General features: G+C 36.7%; 1 protein-coding gene across 2 annotated transcripts in view; it reads left to right on the top strand.

The window, feature by feature from the left end:
- The window catches only part of sws (patatin like phospholipase domain containing sws), an 82,168-nt gene that overhangs the window by 5,544 nt on the left and 53,283 nt on the right, over positions 1–23,341 (top strand). For both annotated transcript variants that reach the window (XM_083110052.1, XM_083110051.1), the window contains exons 2-13: positions 2,566–2,644; positions 7,319–7,419; positions 8,288–8,401; positions 9,871–9,968; positions 11,176–11,270; positions 12,536–12,681; positions 15,477–15,686; positions 16,831–16,900; positions 17,377–17,492; positions 18,660–18,863; positions 22,385–22,590; positions 22,836–22,967. In XM_083110052.1, coding sequence (XP_082966178.1) covers positions 2,566–2,644; positions 7,319–7,419; positions 8,288–8,401; positions 9,871–9,968; positions 11,176–11,270; positions 12,536–12,681; positions 15,477–15,686; positions 16,831–16,900; positions 17,377–17,492; positions 18,660–18,863; positions 22,385–22,590; positions 22,836–22,967 — 1,571 coding nt within the window. The remainder of the gene's footprint in view (positions 1–2,565; positions 2,645–7,318; positions 7,420–8,287; positions 8,402–9,870; positions 9,969–11,175; positions 11,271–12,535; positions 12,682–15,476; positions 15,687–16,830; positions 16,901–17,376; positions 17,493–18,659; positions 18,864–22,384; positions 22,591–22,835; positions 22,968–23,341) is intronic.

Below are 23,341 nucleotides of genomic sequence, written 5' to 3'. Positions count from 1 at the left end.
TATTTCTGTATACTCCGAAAATATATTCCAGATAGTTTTGAAAACAAAACAAAGCAATTTAGAGCATGGTATAGAGCCTGCCACATGGGGAAAATCAGTTTTTCATCCAACACATTGTCCAATTTCTCTCAAATGTAGTACCATTGCAGTCTATCAAGTTTTCTAGCTGCAGAAATAATTTTACCTAATTATTTTAAAATTTAGAGTGTAAAAATATATGTCCATCCACACCAATTCATGCTCCTAAATCATGCACTATATTTCGATAATTTTATTGTCAACTATTAGTGCAAGTAATGTCATAATCCTCCTGTAAGTCTTGTGCACAAAGCTCAAAAACTGTAGTCTACATAATGGTTTGAAAATAACAAAAATGATCAAAATATGAAATTATACATATACACTGTGTTTACTTGAGTACCCCACACCCTTTAAAATAGAAAGGGAGAAAAAAATGAAATTGTGGTAGATTATGAGAGTGCACAACTTACATGGGTATAGATCTCCTAAGCAGACATAAATAACATTTATCCTGTATAGGCAAGAATTCCATAATGATGAGGGGAAAAAATCAGTGCGTGTTGCGATTTAATTATGCCATAATTAACTTTATTCTTCTTTCACGACATTTCAGTAAAATGTACTCAATTCTTCTTTGTAATGTTTTAAACATGCCAAAATTTATTGTATCAATTGATCCTCGTCACAGATGAAACTATGATGTAACACTATGGCTTTGGTTTCCCCACATAAGCAAGTGACTGATAACCAAAGTGCTACCGTGTTTCAAAATTATAAGCTTTGTTCAACTATGCTACATCAATCAATGAAAACGTTTTATCTAAAAATTTCAAATACTTTTTTTTCTTGGATACATGTTCTTCTTTTTTCAGTTAAAAGTCCCTTTCCAGCACAGTTTGAGAAAAATAGCCTGAAATACCCACTGTGACTTGTACTACTTTAATTTTTTTTAGAATTATAAGCTCTGCTAAGCATTTTCTTCAAGTTTTTTTTAAAAAAATTTACAATCTTAGAACCTCACAAGTATTTAAGGCAAAGATTTACAACATTTTCTCAAAAAACAAAAAAAAAAAAAACACATGGAAAAACTGGGCTGGGCTAACTCCCCTCCTTAAACCTTTTGTGCCATTCAAAGACGTATGTAAGCTACGTGGAATTGTTCCCGCCCATACATCTCTCGTAGTACACTGTTGGCATTTTGTTAAATTCCTGCAGGAATTTGAGGTTCACATGCTGCTCAATCTTTCAACTTAAAATGATTCAGCCACCATCATCACCCAGCGCCCATTTCTTACAGAGCTCACAAGCACACTAACTGTTAGAGCGTTACGGATCATCACACTTCAAAGTCATTGTCTTCCACCTCTCGCCCCTCCTCCCCTACTAACATTGCCACAAGATGACCAGTCGTGTTTTTTAATAGCCACACCTTGTAGTCATACTGTAATAGTTTTAACATGTTTTGAATTTTATATTTTATACTGCTCATGTAAATGCATAAAGTTTAATTTATTTTAGTTTTTAAATGTAATTGTAAATGGTTTCACCTGTTCAACATCATGTACATTTGTACACATTATGATCTAATAAACGGAAAATAAATAAATATTTGAAGCTAGTTTGTGAATCACCCACCCATCCTCTTGTAGTTTGAACCATTAGTCATTAACATTATATCTTAGAAATACATATACAATAGAGCATCGATTATCCGAAATAATTCAGGGTGTTCGGATAACTGATCATTTACGAGAAAAGTTGTACCAGTGTCATAGGAGCAATATAAAACAGAAACAGTGATATTAAGCACAAAACTATATATTTTGTATCCCACGTCTTACAAATACATACCTTACATAAAGTAGTACAGTAAAGTAGGCCTACAGAGTAGGAAAAGAAGTCCAAAATTGTTTGAATTTGCTGGCTGGAACGCTTTCAGTTAACCAATGTTTCGGTTGATCGGTATTTGAATAATCGATGCTCTGCTGTATTTGTAATTTTCTTGGAAATATATATTTCAATAATAGCTACAGGGGTAGACAAAACTAAAAATACTGCTACCAGCCGGCAATCATGTGAAACTCATGAATATCCTCTTCCTAACAGTATGTTGATCGATGTGTTTTAGCGAACGGTTACCGAGTTAAATGACTTTGAAATCGGATGATTCTTTTTTAAACACAGTGTATATGGGTGACTCTACCATATCACTGCAGATTTTGTCTAGCAACAGTGCAAATATTTATAATGGCATGTTCATTAATCTGATAATGATAAAAAACACATATACTGTACTCGTTTAAAAAAAGCAATAGAAATTTCCATGTAACTGGATTTGAAAATTCAGGTGACAAATTTGTATTTGTCTTCCCTGAATGTAGTACATCTATTATATTAAAATGACTTTAGAAGATGTATCACTGAAGTGTTGGCTGCAAATCAAGATGTACCAAATATTCAAATATGTTAGTATTTTTTTTGTAATGTTCAAATATTGAGGAATAAAATTATTACAAAGTGTTATTTTTCTTTCTTTATTTTCAGATATTTTTTGGAGTGCTACTTGCCATATTTACTATAATGACTGGCATTGCTATCTTTTTACGAAAATGGAAAAACAAAGGTAATGTATTGTGTCCACCTTCCTATACATTGTTACAGTATTAATTATGAAACTTCATTGACCATTGTGCTAAATATAATCGTGCACTGTAAAAGTATCCAAGACCGAATGAATAATCGAGGTTACAAGATGCATTTATCTATAAGTATGCTTTCAGGACAGAAAAATGAAATACAAACAGCTGTTGCAGCAGCTCAACCAGTGCTGTCAAAACTGAAAGGTCTAAGAATTATATGCTGTCACTTGGATATGTTGTTTTTACAGATTTCTTTGTTCCACTCCCATGATTTGAGTCCCGGGTTGGGTTTGGGTGTTCTATTGTAACAATTTTATGTATCATCATTCCTCATTGTTGCAATTATGTTGAGTAAGAACAAAACATTCCAAGAATTCCACTGTGAAAGACCATCAATAGTAGAATAATAAGTAGAAAGAGTTTTTGCTTAGGCTGCTTTATGCACAGATAGGCTAATCGAGACTGGACTTACAGTTTAAAGTGTGGCCTGAAACACGTGTGTCCCTCCACTGGGTATTGAACCCAGGACTCCTTGCCAACAAGGTAACTATGTTATCACTATTAGGGAGGTCGTAAGTAGAAAGAATACAGAAGGTTGATCCGTCTATATGTGTCCGATTTTAAACCTTCACCACTGCTCACAGAATCGACCGATGTGAATGATTCAAACAGCAGGAGAAAGCCAAAGACCTCTAGTATCGAGCCAAGTTCGCGTGTGTGTGGTGTGTGCATCATGGCTCCCAAGGTGAACCGATTTTGGGAAGGCTACGTCGTAGCACTTTTCCACGCCAAGTTTTTCGTGACACAGATTCAAAAACAGTGCGGGGAGAATGGATGTGCATTGGGGTTAACGACCATCAAGAACATAATTAATCGACATAAACACCACGACGTTCCACCACTTCGTTCACCCACAAAGGGGAGTAGAAAGCGACCGTGTACTTTGGTGACTCCACCTGTAGCTCGGAAGTTGCGCCGAATGTCCCTACAGGAAAACCCTCCTACGCAACGTGTGATGGCAAGATGAGTGCACGTGGCACAGTCAACTGTGAACCGCAACCTACGTGACAAATTAAAGCTCCGGATGGTGTTTAAAAGTCGTGGATATTTCCTCACTGCGGCCCATCTGAGGGAGAGAAAGACTCAATGCAGGTGTCTCTACGGACACCATCTATCCGGGGAAAAGTGGAAGTTTGTTGCCACACTCGATGAAGCATGGATTTATCTATCCGATTGTGGCAAAATTAGAGCCATAACGTACACCCCACGAGATGCAAAAACCCGTCCTGACTTCATCCATCAGTGCAAAGCAAGTTTCGCGAAGGGATTTCTGGTTGTCGCAGGATACTGCTATGAAGGCAAGTTAACGATTCGGCAGGTGCCTAAAAACTGCAAAATCAACTCCGTATTTCATCAGCAACATATCCTACCACCAATTTATACAGACGATCTGCCCAGTTTGTATGGAAATGCAATAAATCAGGTCCGTGTGCATATGGATGAGGCCTCATCACATACATATCGTTCTACACAGAGATTTCTGCAACAAATGGTGGCTGACACCGGCATCCAGGCTATTCCCTTCCAGGACATACCAGTGAAGTCACCTGATTCCAGTCCCATGGATTTTTCCAGGTTTGGCCTATTGAAAAGAGCACTTGCATCTCGTCGTGTCACCACTGTCCGTGGCCTCTGGAAAGCCTGCCAGGAGGAGTGGCTCAAGATTCCCGTTCCTGTACTTCAACGGAGCCTCCTATAATGGAAGTTACGGTGCAGGGCTATTGCCTGGACCCATGGTGCTCACATGGAGGGCAACCGCTGGTGGTCCCGTGGTTTTCCTAAAGTAGGTGAGACGTCAAAATTGGACACACACAGACGGATCAACCTTCTGTAGTATGGTTAGAAGTAACAAGATACTGTGACACATGCATGAAAAAAATACAGATATTCATGTGAGGAATAATTATAATTGGAACATTTTTTTAATAGCTACGCTCGTAACATAATGTTAGAAAATATTTTCAGTTGATATATAAGAATCAGTGTCCTGGAGGATAGGCCTATGTCATGCTGCTCCTTGCATTGTGATTCCTGTCTATTGGGTTGGAGTTTTTGCTCTGATTCTACATTTCCTTTTCGGTAATTTTTGGCATTTTACAGAGTACAGGATGCCAAGTAGGGTATGTTTGGTGTTGTGTTCTGCTGAAAGATTGCTTCGGTTTCTTTATGTTCTCCATGAGGAAATATGCTGAGCACTGTGGTTGTGGAGATGGTGTGACATGGGGTGCTTATGTGCTGTGAAAGGTCTGACTTTGGTGTTTCCTCTTTGTCTTACTCAAGTGTTCACCACACCCTGCCGTAGTGCGTCCATGTAGTTGAGCTGACATTGGTTCATGACCTTGTACATGCTGAGGATGCTAGTTCATATAGGAAATAGACGAATGCATTGTGCAACAGTCCATTGGGGGCCCGGGCCTACCTACTAACTGCTGGCCTCACTCCCACCTGATCCTGCTCACTCTCACCTGAGATGGAGATCAGCCAACCAGTTACGGGGTGACGTGTGGTCATGACGATGAACCCCCAGTTGTAGCTTTTCATGACTGGGTTACGCTATTCATTCGTAGCTCCCCAATTTCCTGTGTGTGGCCACAGGTCCCATACACTGGCTGAAATCTCAAGAGAAAAGTTGTTACACTTCCCCTAGGAGACGAACCTGCATGCTTTCCGTATATGGAGCCCAAAGCATGATGCCTTAAAGCAGTGGTTTCCAACTTCAAAAAGTCCAAAGGCCAAAATTATATCCAGCTGTTGATCGGCGGGTCGCATTTTTGAAGGGGGGGGGAGGACTAAAAAATTACAAAAATTGTAAGTACTGAACTGAAAATGTAGTACTTTTGCATGACCTAAGTTTCTCAAATGAGGCAATATAAACAATGGAATCACAAATCAAAATTGTATAATTAGAATTTATTTCACAAGAACCCAATACTTACGGATGAATTAAAAGAAATTAAAAACACACCATACAAATAAGAATCCTTCATATAAGTGTTCAATGTGAAAATTGAGGCCGATCTGCTTCTTTTATTAAAATTGGAATGCCAACTTCAATTTCTGTATGTCTCAGAAGGTGATGCAGTGAAGAATCTACCAGTCGACTTCTGTAGCAGTTCTTGATGAACTTCCTTGAGGAAAAAACACTTTCACACATGTATGTGCTGCCGAACATGGATGTCATTCTTTGCCCATAACTACGTAGGTTTGGAAAGCGTTCCTTTGCAAGGTATTTGAAAAACTCTGACCCCTTTTCTTGCCTAGTTTGAAGGAACACATCGCCTTGCAAATCACACAATTCAAGTTGGAGAGAAGCTTCTTATTCTTCGATGTTAACGCCAAGAGGATTGCTAAATACCTAGATGCTGCTTTTAAGTACTTTAAAATCTTTAAATCTGGAGTCAAATTCATCCATTAATTATTTAATATTTGCACTGAATTCAGAGAAGTCCAGTGTTTCTTCAACTTCTGCTAGCCGTCGACAGCTTGGAAAATGGACCAGGTTATTCCTCTGCAAAGTAACGTTGAAAATCTTCAGTTTATTACGAAACCCATTTATGTTTCCCATTAAATCTGACACCAGCTGGTTTCTTCCCTGCAGATTCAAGTTCGTTCATTCAGATGACCTATGATATCTGTTAGAAACGCCAGTTGTTTAAGGAAATCCATAAAATAGAATGTATTTTAATAAAAATACATAAAATTAATGTATTTGCAAACTGGTTTCGCGGGCTGCAAAAAAAGACATCGCAGGCCACGTGCGGCCCGCAGGCCGCCAGTTGGACACCCCTGCCTTAAACCACATGGCCATGCTGTGGGACTCGTGTAGGAAATACCTCTTGGAAGTTCAGTGGAATGTTGGGTTACGTGCCACTTTGATGTTGAATTTTTTCAGTGCCTTAGACAGTCTGCCATGAAGAGGAAACAAGTTTTAGCAATTAAAATGCCAGAAAAGATTGAAGAAATTATGCCATTGCAGACAAAATATATGCACTATATTGTAGCCCTCTTCCACTTAGTGTTCCCCTTTGTTTCCCTGATGGCATAGTGGTAATGCTGGCACCTTGTAATCAAGGGGTACTGGATTTGATCCCCATTGGAGGCACATAGTCTTTTGGATCCTACTTAAAACTGTAGGTCCAGTTCTTATTATCCTATCTGTGCATGAAGTAGACTTAAAACAATTTGATGTAGAATACCTCGCTAAACTGCATTTATGTAGGTCAACAAGCCTATGGCATGTGGACCTCCAGTTAGTATAATTCTCTGTGGCGTTGTATCGTCGTTATGCTGAGTGCCTCTATACATCCTCAGCTTTTAATTAGGGAATGGAATTTTTTTGGGGTCCTCAAACAGATTTTAGTTACGGTATTGGTCTAGGCCCCATGTAGTGTGATAGGTGCAAATAGCCAAAATGCAGATGCACCAATAATTTTATTTGCAATCGGTGAATCCACATATTATTATTGTTTTATTAGTAATTCAGCAATTGCAAGCATGGAAAGGCATTCCTTTTATTTTTGTAAATTTTTAAGTAATATTTGTTGTAAAGAGGGATAAATAATTGCTTAGTACTGATTCTCATATATTGTGCTTTTCAGAGTTCTTGCCAGAAGTGAAGGAATTTGTTGGAGTTGGAACCAGGCCTCGGTTTCGAAAGAGAGACAAAGTATTATTTTATGGGCGTAAAATGTTAAGAAAGGTTTGTATACTCATACAAGAGGATAACATATAAATACATACTTATTTATTTATTTATTACCTTCAACAGAAAAAATAAAAATAATTACTCTTAACTGAAGTCATCTATGTTGTACATTTGATGAAATTTACAACATCATGACTATCTTAAACATAGTGTGATGAATAATTTATACATGTTCAGGCTCTACATATTTAATAAATTATTCGATTATATGTCGCTATATTCATATTTCAAACACTAGTTTCAACATTATTTTAAATTGAGATTTTTAAAGACCTAAGTCAAGATTTTGTTAGGAATTTGAAATGCTATTATTGTGTCCAAAACTCATTTGTAAATGGTGGAGAACTTTTATATATTTAGATTTTTTTTGCATACCACATGACAATAATAGTAATGACCGTAAATTAAATTGAAGTGTACATATTTGTTGAAGAACACTCTTATGAAGGATCATGGTTACTGTCTGTATAAAATACCTGTAGCACTATTTCTCTTCTGCTAGTTGAGACTTTCGCACATTAACTGTCTTAGGAAAATTACTGTATGATACTCGGTTATAGTACAGGCCAGATTAAGAAAAATGAATAGTAAGATGCACTGTATTATTATTTGCATATAACTTTCCTATTTTATAAATATGATTTTACAAGCACAGGAAGTCAGTGTTATTGAGAATATTTGGAACTATTTTGACACTAAGGAATAGTCAGATATGTGTGCTATATTTCAATCACTTTTTGTAGAGCCTTATTGGTTCACATTTTTTGTGTAACTGTTTCATGATGCTTTTTGTTTTAAAATCTATTTTATGTGTTAAAGCATAGATAGCTGTGTATTAAAGGCAGATATATTTTCCTTACAGGTTAGATCTATTTCTGGTCAAGTCCGGAGTGCTCAGAAGAAGCGTAAATTAGTCATGAAATTTGCAAAGAGATTGTTGCAAATGAAAAAGGATTCAACTCCAGTGCAGTTAAGGGTTAGTAGATGGGCATTACATTTATAAAATTCCTTTTTTTCTTTCTTTTTTATTATTATTATTATTATTATTATTATTATTATTATTATTATTATTATTAATTCTGTTTACATTGGAGTATCACACCTATGCAAGATAATGTAAAGAAAGCACAATTCAAGTTGTATTATTTTTAATTCTGTGTTTTTCACACTGAATATCGAATTGTACTTTGATAAGGTGAGAAGAAAATTTAAGCTACTTGATACTATCATTAGAAGGTGGAATACATATTCACAAACTAGTTATTGCACACAGTTACTAATATATAGTTTTTGTTTCTCTTTCGTTGCACTCTTTCTTCTATTTATTAGTAGGGTCATTGTTATAACAGCATATTTGTATATCAGCAAAATTGGCAATGTTTTTAATGTTTATTTCTGTAAATAGTTTGTAAATAACTTCTACTCTTGTTATTTTATTATTTTTATGTATACCCTGGGGGGTAAAGGCAGTCAGGGGCATGATGCTGATCACATCACCCCCACTCACGACCGGATCAAGAAAGTGTGGGGCGTTACCCCCACACCCCCTATACCCCTTCATGGCATGGTGCTAAGCACAGGGGAGCACTTTACTTTTTTACTTTTTATATGAAATTATAATTTAGGAATGGATCTGTATGATATTTTATTGTTACCAATAACAATCTGATATATATTGCAAATGTTCATTTTATTAATTAACATGTATCACTGGATCACCCCAGTGTTTTTTTTTTAATTTGAAGTAAAAACTGTATTTAGACAGTGATTTTATAACACCAGGAAAAAATGTTCATCTGTATTCATAGTAATAAGAAAATGGCAGAATTATGAGGAAGTTAAAGTCTGTTTTTTAAAATATTGGATCTTTTAACATTACCTGAAATTTTACTGATATGGTGCTATGTCTATGTTGGTCAGTACAGTTAGAGTAGGGATTCATCACTCTGTGCCGTCTCTATTACAATTTGTATACCTTGGTTTTGTAAAATAAATGTCAATGTGTGGTTTCTTATTTTACTGTGAATCCCATCTGAATCCTACATTAAGGGGGTAAATGAATTATTTTTGTTCCTTAGATGATAATTTTACATCAGAACAGTTGATATGGTAAATTTTACATTGGTAAAAGAAATTCATATCTGTATATCCACATCATTTATATTGCACTTACATATCATTAATTTTTTCTGACTGTCACGAGTGACCCAAGAAATATTGTTGAAGCTCCTTTCAAGTACATCTTATGCTCAGATAGGCTAATCAGGACTGAATGTACAGTTTGTGCGATTCGAACAACCATGCAGGTACAATCTAGCAATATTACAATTGTGCCTTTGGGAATTTGCTGATCATGTTGATTGTGGTTCAAGCTGAATAGGGGAATTGTTCCTCCTTTCTTCTCTCAATATAATGTAATAGTGATTTTGTAAATCTGTTTTGTAGGTGTTGGAGCCACCTGCAGAGTACTTGCAGGAGGAAGTGAGTGGGAAGGATGACAGACGAGTCCCTGCTGATGCTCTATACATGTTACAAAGTATAAGGTATGTTACGAAGTGGTTAGCATAAAAGTATATTTGTAAGTTCTAAACCAGTGGTTCTCAACCTTTGTGGGACCACGGCTTGGTATATTTTTTAGTAGTCTATGACCCGATTTCAACAATTTTTCTCGTAATTACCTTTTCATTCATTCATGCAGTAACATTATATGCTTATTTGTTAAGTGCTGATTTTCATTAGCATGTTGCATTTTGAACAGTGAAAAATTTCAGTTAAGAATATTTCCAGTATGAAAATTGCTGCATTATCTAAAGTGACAAATTTGAGGAGAACCTCTTGTGGCTTGGTATAATTAGTGCCAGGACCTGGTTCCAGGCTGTGGCCTGGGAGTTGAGAAACACTGTACTAATCTACCTAACAACATGTTGTATTTTAATGTCTACGATAGTCCATGAAAAAATTTTCAACTGTGACTGAGCCAATTCCTATACCAGTGTATTGTTATTGAAAGGTATTGATTCAAATTTAATCATTGATATTGACTAATAATATTTTTTGCGGAGTCCAGATATAGGGTCCCTAAAAATGTAGCAGCATGTTTTTGTGGAATGTAAATATCCTGTAAATTATGCAAATTGCATAATTTTATTTAATTTTGCACCAACATTGTGTGACAAACATGTTAATATCATAATAGAATGATAGCTGCTTTAATATTTGGATTGTATCTCTTATACAATTCTTTGACGTAAAGCAAAAACTCTAATAGACTGATGTGGTATAATTTCAATAGAATACATATATTATGATGATTATAAATATTCCAAACATGATTTTTAATTGTTACAGTGTTGAAGCTTGGAAATCTGTAAGAGGATTGCTGTCAGTGTGTGTATCAGTTCAAAATAATAATGAGTCAGCCCTAATTTGAACTAAATTAATCATTATAATCACATATTCATGCACCTGCAACATGTACTTTTATTATGAGCAAATTTGATTTTTGTTGTTTTACTACTTGTGGTGGCCACTACCATCATCCACCTAGGAATCAAGTACCAAATTCGTAAGTGAATAGTTGTAGTAGTGACAAATGTTACCAGTGTAGCGAAAATTTACATCTTATCGTTATCAATATTTATGTTAAAATTTCATTCTTTGATGAAGCAACTTGTTTGGATGCTTCAAACTTTTACATGTATAGAATAAAATATTTGTGTTGTAATGTAGCTTTATTTTTTCTTGCTTTAGGGTGTTTGGACACTTTGAGAAACCAATATTCTTGAAGTTATGTAAATATACAGATATTTTGCAGCTTCCCGCTGGAACATATCTTTTCAAAATTGGTGAGTAATTACTAAATATTTCTTATTAACAGACAAGTGTTTCCTTCCATCTAAATTCACCTTTTTGTTGGGAGGAGCTTAGTAGCAGGAATGGCGTTAGTAGTGACATTGTACTGTGAAAGGAGAGAAAGTAGGATTGTCAAATGTTCTTGAGCATTCATTTTATGACATTTTATTTAAGTGCTAGTGTTTTTCACCATGAATGCAGTCATAGGCGCAGACTCCATGGGGCTTGGGGGGGCTCGAGCTCCCCCAATATTAACGATGTGGGGGCTGAGCCCCCCAAATAATTTTGCTTAAGAGGATCTAATGTATTATTTTGCTTCTCTTGTAAAGTTTACTCTGAAATGTGCTACATGCATTTAACTTTAAATACACATTTAAAATTTTCTTGACCATCAACTTTGGGGGGGCTGAGACCGATAAACCATCAACTCTGGGGAGGCTATGACCAGAGACAGCAAAACACATGACTTATTACTATATACTAAGTATGTAATTATGAGTATTGTTAAAATTTTTACTAAAATAGTTTCAAAAGACGATGTGCATGAACTAGGGTAGTGGATGGGACGTTCGGGCTACAAATGGCTCTCACATGACATTCAGAAGGTGATCATTGATATATTAGGGAGATACGTTTTGCGCTCCATGGTAGCAGATATTAAAAGTTGGGAATATTTTGCTATTATTGTTGACGAAACTTGTGACATATCCATCCGTGGACAATTAATATTCTGCATTCGAACTGTGAATAAAAGAATTGATATTTTTGAGGAATTCATTGGCTTTTATTACGGGTGTGCGGGACGGGATCGGGATGGGAAAAATTTTCAATTTCCCGACTAGTCGGGAAATTTTCGGGACGGGAAAAGTTCGAAATTTCCCGAAGCTCTGAAAATCTCTAATTCTACACGTCATTTTCACTTTAAGTTATTTCTGGATTAAAAACTAACATTTTAAAATGACCATTCGGTATTCCCGACTGCTTGGGATACCAAAAAGTAGCAAATCATTTCCCGAAGTTGGGATCGGGATGGGAAATTTTTTTCCCCGATTCCGGTCCCGACTTTTCGGGATCCCGCACACCCCTAGCTTTTATGAGATTCCGAACAGTGAGGCTAAAACTTAAAGAAGGGAGAGAGTGAATCATTCATTAATTTATTTCAGTGATCAGAGCCCCCCCAATAATTTTGACAAGTCGGCGCCCCTGAATGCAGTATGCAATTTGAAATTGAAGATGAAATTGAATCTTTTTTTTTCAGGTGATGCTGACGAGAATGTGTATGTTGTTCAGAGTGGAGCCCTGAATGTATTTATAACTGGGAGTGATGGTACAAGTATAGCTCTGAAGTGTGTGAAACCAGGAGAATCTGTCACTTCTCTTCTCAGTTTTGTTGACGTTCTTACGGTAAGTTATTGAAAAAATGCAATTTGAACAAGTGCTCTCGGGTTACCAGCCAGGTTAAATCGGCGTTAGCATCCAACGTTTCCAATGCATACACAACTAAGAGTGAAGTTAAATGTGTGTGTACTAAGAGGTGGAACTTACTTAAGCTCTTGTCTTTCTTCGTTCTGGTTCCTGGTGTTCTGTTGGCAGCTTCTAATCAATCACAAGACAGAGTCTATGCTTCACTTCTTAATACACACTTTTAACCTCACACTTGGTCTGTAATCAACATTTCATGATGATGAGAGCAATGTAGGTGCTCAGAACATTGAATGCTAACGTTGAATTAACCTGACTGGTAACTTGAGAATTTTTGTTTGAATCACATTATTGCCAGGAAAGTAACAATTCCTACTTTTAAAAAATTACAAATCGCATCTGATAACCAGAGTATATTGGACTCTAAGATCATGGTATTCAAAATTGGTATTATGAAATATATATTTTTATAATGTTTGGTGTCGTTATTGCTCCTGCTCTTGAATATATTCAAAACCTTCCTCTTCACCTCCTGGGTGCCTTCATGATACAGTACAATGCACAAGGGATAATTGTATTTACTCCTATCTTAGTACGAGGCGCATGTCAAAAAAAGGGCCGATATTTTTTAAAAAACAAGAAAATGATAGAAGAAATTTATTGTGATTGATAAACTAGTACAATTGATAAACTAGTACATACCTTGGCAATATGCCGACGTAGTCTTCATTAACCTCAAGACATTCTGATAGCGTGGCACAAGCTTCCGTATACCCTCTGCGTAAAAATCTTCCACCTGAGAGTGCAGCCAGTCCTGAATTGATGTCTTGAGCACGTCAGTGTCATTGAAATGCTTCGATGCAAGCCACTTTTTCAGGTGAAGTAGAAGAAAAATCGCTGGGGGCTAGGTCGGAGCTGTAAGGGGGATGATTGAATTCCCATCGAAATCTTTGAATTGTCTCAACAGTACGAGCAGCTGTGTGTGGGCAGGTGTTGTCATGGATCAGAAAAATTCCAGAGCGTAGCATTCCTCTCTGCCTATTTTGGATCGTATGTCACAGATTATTCAGTGTTTCGCAATACACGTCTGCTGTAATTGTTCATCCTGGTTCCAAGAATTCCACAAAAATCACACCCTTTTGGTCCCAAAACGTGGTTGCCATGATTTTGTGAACTGATGGTGTTTGTTTGAATTTCTTCGCATTAGGAGAACCAGAGTGCCGCCATTGAATTGACTCCTGCTTCGACTCCCCAGTGGCGTACGATATCCATGTTTCATCCCCCGTCCCTATGTGTGAAAAGAGGTGTTCCCCATCCTCCCCCCAGCGGGCCAAAAAAATCGCATGCAGCTGTCCTTCTTTGCTCTTTGTGAGCGTCTGTCAGCATTTTTGGTACCCACCTCGCACACAGTTTGTGATAACCCAGGTTGTGAGTCACAATTTGATGCACTGTTTTCGCAGACATTTCTGGAAGCTGTTTGGGAACTGGTGATTGGAACGCACTTTCTCGTTAACAAGTTCCACCAGATCGTCCATCTGAACACTAGGCCTTCCGCTATGTTCATCGTCATGGACATTTAAACACCCTTCCCGAAACACTCTGCACCATTGCCTGACCTTCCCTTCGCTCATCACTGTCGGTCCATAAATGGCACACAATTGTCAGCTGCATTCTGTCCTTTGGCATTCAGAAATCGTATGACAGATCTCACTTCACATTTGGTGGGATTTTGTATTAAGGCAGCCATTTCACCTTACTGCTACTCACATGTACGCAACCCCACTCTGACGATTCTATCTCTGTTGCAAGCACAGAATACTAGGGCATGCTCCTGCGCATGCTGAACTTCATCAGTGTTGCCAACCCCACGTAAAAAATTATCGGCCCTTTTTTCTGACATGCGCCTCATAAGCTGATAACCAGTTTAAACTGGTATTATACTGATGCCAAACCTTTACCAATTCCAGCTGATACCAATGTTTGAAAATTGTAATAATGAAAATTTGTTCAAACATTGATTTCATTGATTTATATTAGTATGTAAGTTTTGCATTCCAATTACAAGCATCAATTTACCAGTTTCCTTCAAAATATTCAAGAAATACATCAGTATATAAAAATATCTTTTATGTAATCACAAAATATTGGTACAAAATCAATGGAAACTTCGAATTTTGCGCAACCTCCAGGATAACTAGATTCCACGTAGTTGTGTGGCATTTTTGCAGACCCCATGAACAATTAATCCGGTAGTGGAAACGTACGACAATAACAGGGTGTTTGCCATGCTGACCACACGTCGCCTGTAACAAGTTGAATGATTTCCCACCTCTGCTGAGGCACGTGGGAGTGAGGCTGGCAGTTGGTAGATAGGCCCTGGCCCTCATAGGCTGTTGCTGTACAGTGGGATCCATGAGTATTACCGTGCAAATTGTCCATCACCATGTTCGTGCACTTTATTTGACCCAATAAGAGCTTCAAGAATTAAACGAAAACTCAAAACAAGCTGTTGACAACTTCTGCACCAGCATACATAAGAATCCATCGCTTAAAAACACTTAGGATGTAAGAGAAAAATTTATGAAAATAGTCATGGACAATTTGCATGGTAATACTAATGGATCCCACTGTACAATGCAAATGCCAGAAAAGTTTCAGCTTGTATGGGTAAATAAAATCCAATACATCGGCTTAGCTCTGCACATAGTTCCTATTTTTTTCCCACTTTACCTATTGTTTGATTTAAATGATCCATAATAGTCCTTTCTCATCCTTAGGGGCAACCCAGTTATTATAAAACTGTTTCAGCACGTGCAGTGGAGGACTCCACTGTCGTGAGGCTTCCAGTGGCTGCCTTCCAAGATGTGTTCCAAGAATATCCCGATATTTTCATCAGGGTCCTGCAAGTTATTATGGTTCGCCTACAACGTGTAACATTTACTGCTCTTCATCAGTATCTTGGCCTAAGTGCGGAGTTAGTTAGACCGGTAAGTGCTCTCTTTGACATTTGAGAGAATGTAAAAATCAAAGGCATTATAGGAATTAAGTGTTCACATGTGTGAATAATAGGTTATTGTAGACTACATCTACTAACCTCTTGCAATATATGCATTGCTTCAGATGTTGGAGGACACCCAATACAGTAGTGTACGTTGTCTTATCCGTCACAAGCACAGCTGTCCACAAAGGTAAAAAATAGGGAGCCTAAAGGGGCCTGACCACGAAAAACACAAAGGATGTTAAGGCAGTCTTTATTATATATATATATAAAAAACAACTTTACATGTAATGTTTCAATCCTATATCTTCAATCCAATTTTCTTCTGACTAAGAACTGAACTAAAATGAAATAAAATACAAACAGGACTCTTCAGTACAGGTTTTTAGACACAATGCACCTGAAGATGTCGGTCCATATCCGAGATCTCTCCTCTCCAGATATTTGACAGGTGATTGACAGGTCAGCATCTTTAGTGTTTTTTTTTTAACGTGAAAACATGGTTTAATTGTGTTATCATCTGACGTCCAGATCCAGAAAAAAACGTGCACACACTCACACTCACACACTCACACTCACACACACACACTCACTCACACACACACACACACACTCACTCACACACACACACACACACACTCACTCACTCACTCACTCACTCTCACTCTCTCTCCCCCCCCTCTCCCCCCCTCTCTCTCTCTCTCTCACTCACTCACTCACTCACTCAACTATCAATACTTTTACCAATTTGCTGTATCTATAAATCTTTAATTTAGTGCAATATTTATTTTATAAGTTTTATGGACATAAGCATATAATGTACATGATTTAGTTTTTTAAGTAAATGTCTTCATGAGCAGCTTTTTTTGCATTGCAGTCATCTGGTAGCATACATGCATTAAGGAGATCAGTTGACCATTCAGGTTCTTCAAGGACCAGTCTGATTTTTATATTGGATGTGTATCTGTATCTGTCATCGGTATCAGTGAATTTTATATGGGAACTTTACAACTATCGTCCAAAATTCCATATCTGTCTATCCCTAATTTAGTATTAAGTTATATTATAAAAGTGAAAAATAGATTTTTATTTGTGCAACATATGTATTTTATTGAGGATTTCTTCTGTTTAAGGGTTCTCGAGTGAAGAAAAATAGTTCTCCTAGCAAAACAAAGAACAAGGAGACAAATCAGAGAGAGGAAGGTAAGTTCTTCAATGTTATGGCAAGAACTCATTGGATATTTAATGTTTGTCATTGAGCAATGTTAATGTGATGTTAATTTTGAAATGCTTGTCATGGTCAGAATTGGTAAGAGAGGTGCTTTTACAGAGCAATGGTATAAGATGGACAAGAGGGTTTTAATCGGAAAATATATAGTGTTCATAAATGAAAAAAAAACTCATGCTTATTGTTGGTTTAGTTGTCAGTTGGTTTCACATGCATGGAGAAAAAAAAATAATATGGTGATTTGGATTGAGTTGCATAACATTGCCTTGTTAATAAAACATTTAACAACTGTATACACAGTTTTTAATTAGTGTGAGCATCTTTGTCATCCTTGCTATAATTACATTAAAACATTATCTTGTATTTACTATAGTTAAGAAGATACCAAGGTACTAAAAGTTACTTGCTTAACAATGAAGCTTATTAATTGTTATAATTTTTTTCTGTTTAGATGTATCAGCAGACCCGACTGTTGATCCAGTGAATCCAATTGGAGGTAGAAAAACCAAAGCACCCTATGATGATAAAGCGTATACAACAGATTCGGATACCCAGTATTCGCCACAGGTTAGCGAAGTAATTTTAGAAGTTCTTGGAACTTTTTACAATCTGATCTTAAGTCATGTCCTAAACTAAACCATTCTATTAGTTTTCTTGTCATCGCATCTGCAAAAGTATCAGCAGGTATATGCAATTGAACCTGACATAATATTCTCATTATTAGGGAAGAGATTTTGATGCACAGTAAAATACCAGAAAATGCTTTATGAAAGTGCAATAATGCTCTAAACACCACAAGAAATGCTCTATAAAATTTTCAAAATGCTTTTTTACAACCAACTTACATGTTCATTTCACTAGTCCTGCATTGCAATGCATGACTTACAACTAACATACATAGATTGGCAAAGCAAAGTGGCTGAATATTGCCTCTTAAAGACTCCTTTCCACCTCTATCAATACTAGAGAAGCATACTTGAAATGGACTGTTACCAGCTTGCAAATCCCCTGGTAGTTCTTCAGCAAAGCATCAGCAATTGAACACAGCGTAATAAACCCTTCATTTTTAAAACCAGAATCATTTTTGTGGCTTCTTGCTTTCCCACTTTTTCTAAGTCACTTGACATTTTCTTCATCAGGTGTCTCTCGTCCAGAAGGATGGTTTACCAGAATTCCTGGAACCAAGTGGGAAGAGAGAAGTGGGTTGTTTTATTTTACTTCGCTTTTCTGCCACTTTTGGCTAATCATGAAGATGAATATGAGTGATGATGTGATGAAATTGATAAAGGGACATTCACAAAGAACACCCTTGCCCAGGCTGGGATTCGAACCAGGGACCCCTGCCTTCGTAATTGTTAAGAAAGATAAACGAAATTCCTAAGAAATGTTCCTTCTCTTCTGAAAACATAAAAAGAGCAATGTAATGTTAAAATAAATTGTTAAAAATGCACAAAAATACCATGAAACTGCCTAAAAATATCCAGCAAATTCGACAAAAAAAAACAAAAAAAAAAACAGAAGGTGTGCCATCAAAGATGCTGCGTTTCGCTGATTCTGTGATCAAACCCTTGAACATCTAACTGAACAGTACATTGGCTTTTCCAAAAAGATGATGCAAATGCATCAAAGTTCTAGCCTCATTACCTTTGTGACACTTTGTTATTTCAAGGTTTGACAAATTAATTTTAAGTAGTAAGTTCCTTAAGTAGTGGAATACAATAACTTTCTTTCCAGGCTACTGAGCAACCTCAGGACTTTACATGGAGACGTCCGTCAGCTGGAGAGCAGAGTGATTCAGACACAGCAGCCTTGTTGAAGCAGGCAACTGAGTCCTTCGTTAAGCAGCTGGGGCTGGAGGATGACAGGCTGCTTCAAGGGAAAGTGGAAATTCGAGATGTGCCTTCAGGGACCTACTTGATGAAGGAGGAATCTCACAAGGTGAGTAAATATTAGTGCTGCAATGAGCGTTTTTCACTCGAGCAGCAAATAGTTCGCACGGGCAATGCTAGATGGCACACAGAATTGATAGTTCTTCCGCTCGAGCAAAAAACGACAGAATGAGCGAAATACATTCGAACTCTTGAACACTATTAGTAGACGTATTTCCATAATTTGTCTGTAGTAGTGGGCCCTCAAATGAGGATCGTGAAGTAAAATACGAAGTGAAATTAAAAAATAAGAGAACATAGTCATCTTCTCCATGTTAAAATGTAGTTTTGTGTATCTTACCAAGGTATGTGAAAATGAAATAAATGATTATGGGCTGAAACTACCTAGACTGACATTTTATATTTGCACGATTATTGTCACATTGAAATGATGTTTGAACTGCATTTTATTACTTCGCAGAATATGATTATCCTTTTCGGTAAGTGAACAATAATGTACATGTACTTGTTCAGGGCGGCTACACACCAGAAATTCTACGTGAATTTTTCTTCGTAGACGTGAAAAACTGCAACTTTTATTAATCCAAGTCTCATTGAATTTATGCATATTTATAAATGCTCTGAGGTAAGTTTTTCACAGTATAAGTTTTATTTTCATCGAAGAAGGAATAGAAATCTGCAGGGAAAATGGAACAGAATTATCTCAATATGTTTACTTTTTTAAGTGTATTTTGTGGAAGAGTCTATCTGACAGACGGAAGATTATTGCAAGATATGATATCCTAAAGTTGAATAGACAAATTTGAGTTTGAAGTTCTTGTACAATTAACAAATTTTCATACCAATATCCATCACTTGTGTTTGAAGATGTATTTCGAGTCTGAATATGTGGAATTGCAAATATTAACTCCGTACCTTAAATGAAATATTTTAAATATATGTACCATTTAATTGAATTGAATATATATATATATATATATATACCATTTAGAATTTTTGGATGCATTGGAATCACACATACCCTTAATATTGTTAATATATTTGTTGTGCATATGTGTTAATGGTGAGATTTGTAATACGTTTATGTACAGAATACATCTGCTTGCATCCTTGAATTTTTGGAAAGTTCACCTTGAAAACCGGGATTTATACTTCAATTTTATCATGGTCCTAGAGTGGCCACCCTGTCATAGGCGCCGACTCCATGGGGCTTGGGGGGGCTTGAGCCCCCCCAATGTTAACGATGTGGGGGCAGAGCCCCCCAAATAATTTTTCTTAAGAAGATCTAATGTATTATTTTGCTTCTCTTGTAAAGTTTACTCTGAATTGTGCCACATGAACTTAACTTTAAATACACATTTGAAATGTTCTAGACCATCAATTTGGGTGGGCTGAGACCACTAAACCATCACCTTTGGGGGGGCTATGACCAGAGACAGCAAAACACATGACTTATTACTATATACTAAGTATGTAATTATGAGTATTGTTAAAATTTTTACTAAAAACAGTTTCAAAAGACGATGTGCATGAACTAGGGTAGTGGATGGGACATTTGGGCTACAAATGGCTCTAACATGACATTCAGAACGAGATCTGTTTTGCGCTCCGTGGTAGCAGATATTAAAAGTATGGAATATTTTGATATTATGGTTGACGAAACTTGTGACATATCCATCCGTGGACAATTAACATTCTGCATTAGAACCGTGAATAAAAAATTTGATATTTTTGAGGAATTCATGGGCTTTTATGAGATTCCGAACACTGAGACCAAAACTTAAAAAAGGGAGAGAGTGAGTCATTGATTCATTTATTTCAGTGATCAGAGCCCCCCCAATAATTTTGACAAGTCGGCGCCCCTGCACCCTGTTGTTGCACTGTGATACAATATTTGTAATTGCTTAGGCAGGTCTGTCAGCAACACCATTTTACATTTCGGTCTTCTGTAGATATTGCATACTTTCATATGTGCTGTATTTGAGTCTTACATAATAACATACGGAATTATGATTTAGAAATGTAATTGCGAAGAGTAGTTTCCTTCCATGTTTGGGTTTTAGGTTGACAGTGCTGGTCATTAGGTTCTGAAATACGGGACGTTGCCAATCATTACATTATAAGTGTGGTACGATCGAGCGTGCTACGCTCGAGCGTGGAAGATTCGAATGAGTTTGAGCAAGCAAAAGTTGTCCAATGCAGTACTCTAGTAGATATCTTCTAACTTCTTGTTTAACCTTTAAACACATTTGAGACCAGCAGAATGTGACTGTAAAGTTTCTCATCATTTCTATGGAACAACTCTTGTATTTTCCAGTTACGTACACTCATGTTCAGATAATGTGGCACATTTTATAGGGTTGAACAGCTGAAGCATGTCCCACTTTATGTGAACAGGAGTGTACACATGAAGGTGTGATACACTTGGAATTTCAATGGAATGCAAGTGTTGTAGTTTTAAGAAAAACTTCTTACATGTGCCAAAAACATTCATGTTATAAAAACTTCTTACATGTGCCAAAAACATTTGTGTTAAAAACAACACAAAACAAATAAACAGCACGATAAAAGACACTTTAAATGTCTGTCCAAAATTTCGACTCCATCTCGGAGTCATCATCAGGGCTGGTGGAGAGACTGGTCAATGTGGTGAGAAACGAAAATCTAAACATTGAATTTATTAGACCATGTCGTGCGGATGATATCACTCCCAATTATGTAACATGGAAAATAAGGCTTCATAATAATAAAATAATAAAAAATAAAATTAAAAAACTGCCACTAACAAACTTCCACTACTTCCTCGAAGTCTCTTGACCAGCCCGGATGATGACCCCTTGATGGAGTCTTGTACAGACTTCCAAAGTGTCTTTGTCTATTGCTGTTTGTTTTGTGTGGTTTTTAATAAGAATATTATGGGTTTATTGAAAGTGGATTTTTAAAAGAAATCAATTTGAAGTTAAAAGCACAGGCCTTTCAAATATTGAGGATATACACAAAAAAAAATCCAAGAATTGTGTGTCATAGAGGGTTGATGTTTGATTTATTCTGGGCAGAGTGACAATGAATGTAACAGGAAGTAAAATTTCATCCATACTCAATTGGGTTTTGTGTAAATTTCAGGAAGAAATGCAGGTTTGAACAGGATGAGAACCCACGTTTCTGCCATTGCTCTTCCAACTGATTTTTGCTGTCACTGTTTTACCTGTGTGGAATTGCATCTGTATGCATGGCATGCCAGAGACTCTGATTCGTGTCCTGGTCAAGCTTGTATTTTTCACTTAAATTTTTACATAGTACACCTCCTGTGTGTACCAACTCATAAGGCAATTGATTCGGTTGGAACGTCTGCCAACTTGCCAATGAACAAATTTGGGTAAAATTTCAATTTTCTTCTAATTTCAATTCTTTAGAGTGAAGATGAGGGTATTTCACATCCTACAGGAGCGTGGTCTTTCCCTGAAAATTAAAAAAATCATCTTCATCTCTGATAAATAGTTTTAGTTTTCCTTCTACAATTTCTGGCAATGCCCATGTACTAGGATAGTAATTTTTGGTGTGTGTTTTCAGGACGTAGCCTTGGTGTATGTGCTGTCGGGCACATTGATTGTGTCTCAGAAATTGGCAGATCAGCAAGAGGAAGTGCACATGTTCACCGCCCATCCAGGGGAGATTGTAGGAGGACTGGCTGTGTTGACAGGGGAACCAAGTTTCTTTACAATCCGTGTCAAGCATACATCACGCATAGCACTGATTTCAAAAAATACCTTCTATAGGTAAGTTACAGTACAACTACAAATGCAAAGTTTTCCAACATTTTTTAAGTGTGAGATTTGTATCTTCAGAGTTTGAAAGGAAATGGTACAGTTGTGACATTTTGCAAATATATTTTTTTTTAAATATATGTGTTTGTGCTGAGTATAACAAGATAGACTAAATTAAAACATTTTACCATATTGCAATTATACTTGATGTTGCTCTGCGTACATGTCTTTAGTAATATATGTTTTTTTTCTTTCAGCCTTATGATAGAACATCCACGTGTGGTGCTACATGTTGCTTTTACGGTGGTGAAGAGACTATCTCCTTTTGTGCGGCAGGTGGATTTTGCCTTAGATTGGGTTTTTCTAGAAAGTGGACGTGCTTTGTACAGGTTTGTAATTTATTCAGCTATGGACCTGTATGCACCAATGCTGCCCCAACACATTCAGACTTCAGAAAGTGTCGCATCAGTAAATAAACTCTATATTTAGTGTTTTAAGAGTTTATTTTGCATTTTGCAGTTCATTTTGCATCATTTTGTGACAAAATATGGTACAAAATGCACCGAACATGTTTCATAAACATTACAAATGAATATTACAGTGTGTTATTCCACATTTTGTCTTTCTGTTCAAAAAAAAATATGCATGCCTCTACAAATTAATATACCAGAATAAATTATGTAATCATCTGCGAAACTCAATTGTCGAAGGTCTATTAATTTCGGTGGCCACTGTCACAATCCTTCCAGGAACATGTTGTTTT

Source organism: Lepisma saccharinum, chromosome 23 (genome assembly GCF_977018435.1).
Source record: "Lepisma saccharinum chromosome 23, izLepSacc3.1, whole genome shotgun sequence".
In the NCBI taxonomy this organism is placed as follows: domain Eukaryota; kingdom Metazoa; phylum Arthropoda; class Insecta; order Zygentoma; family Lepismatidae; genus Lepisma; species Lepisma saccharinum.
This window is presented reverse-complemented; position numbering and strand designations above follow the sequence as displayed.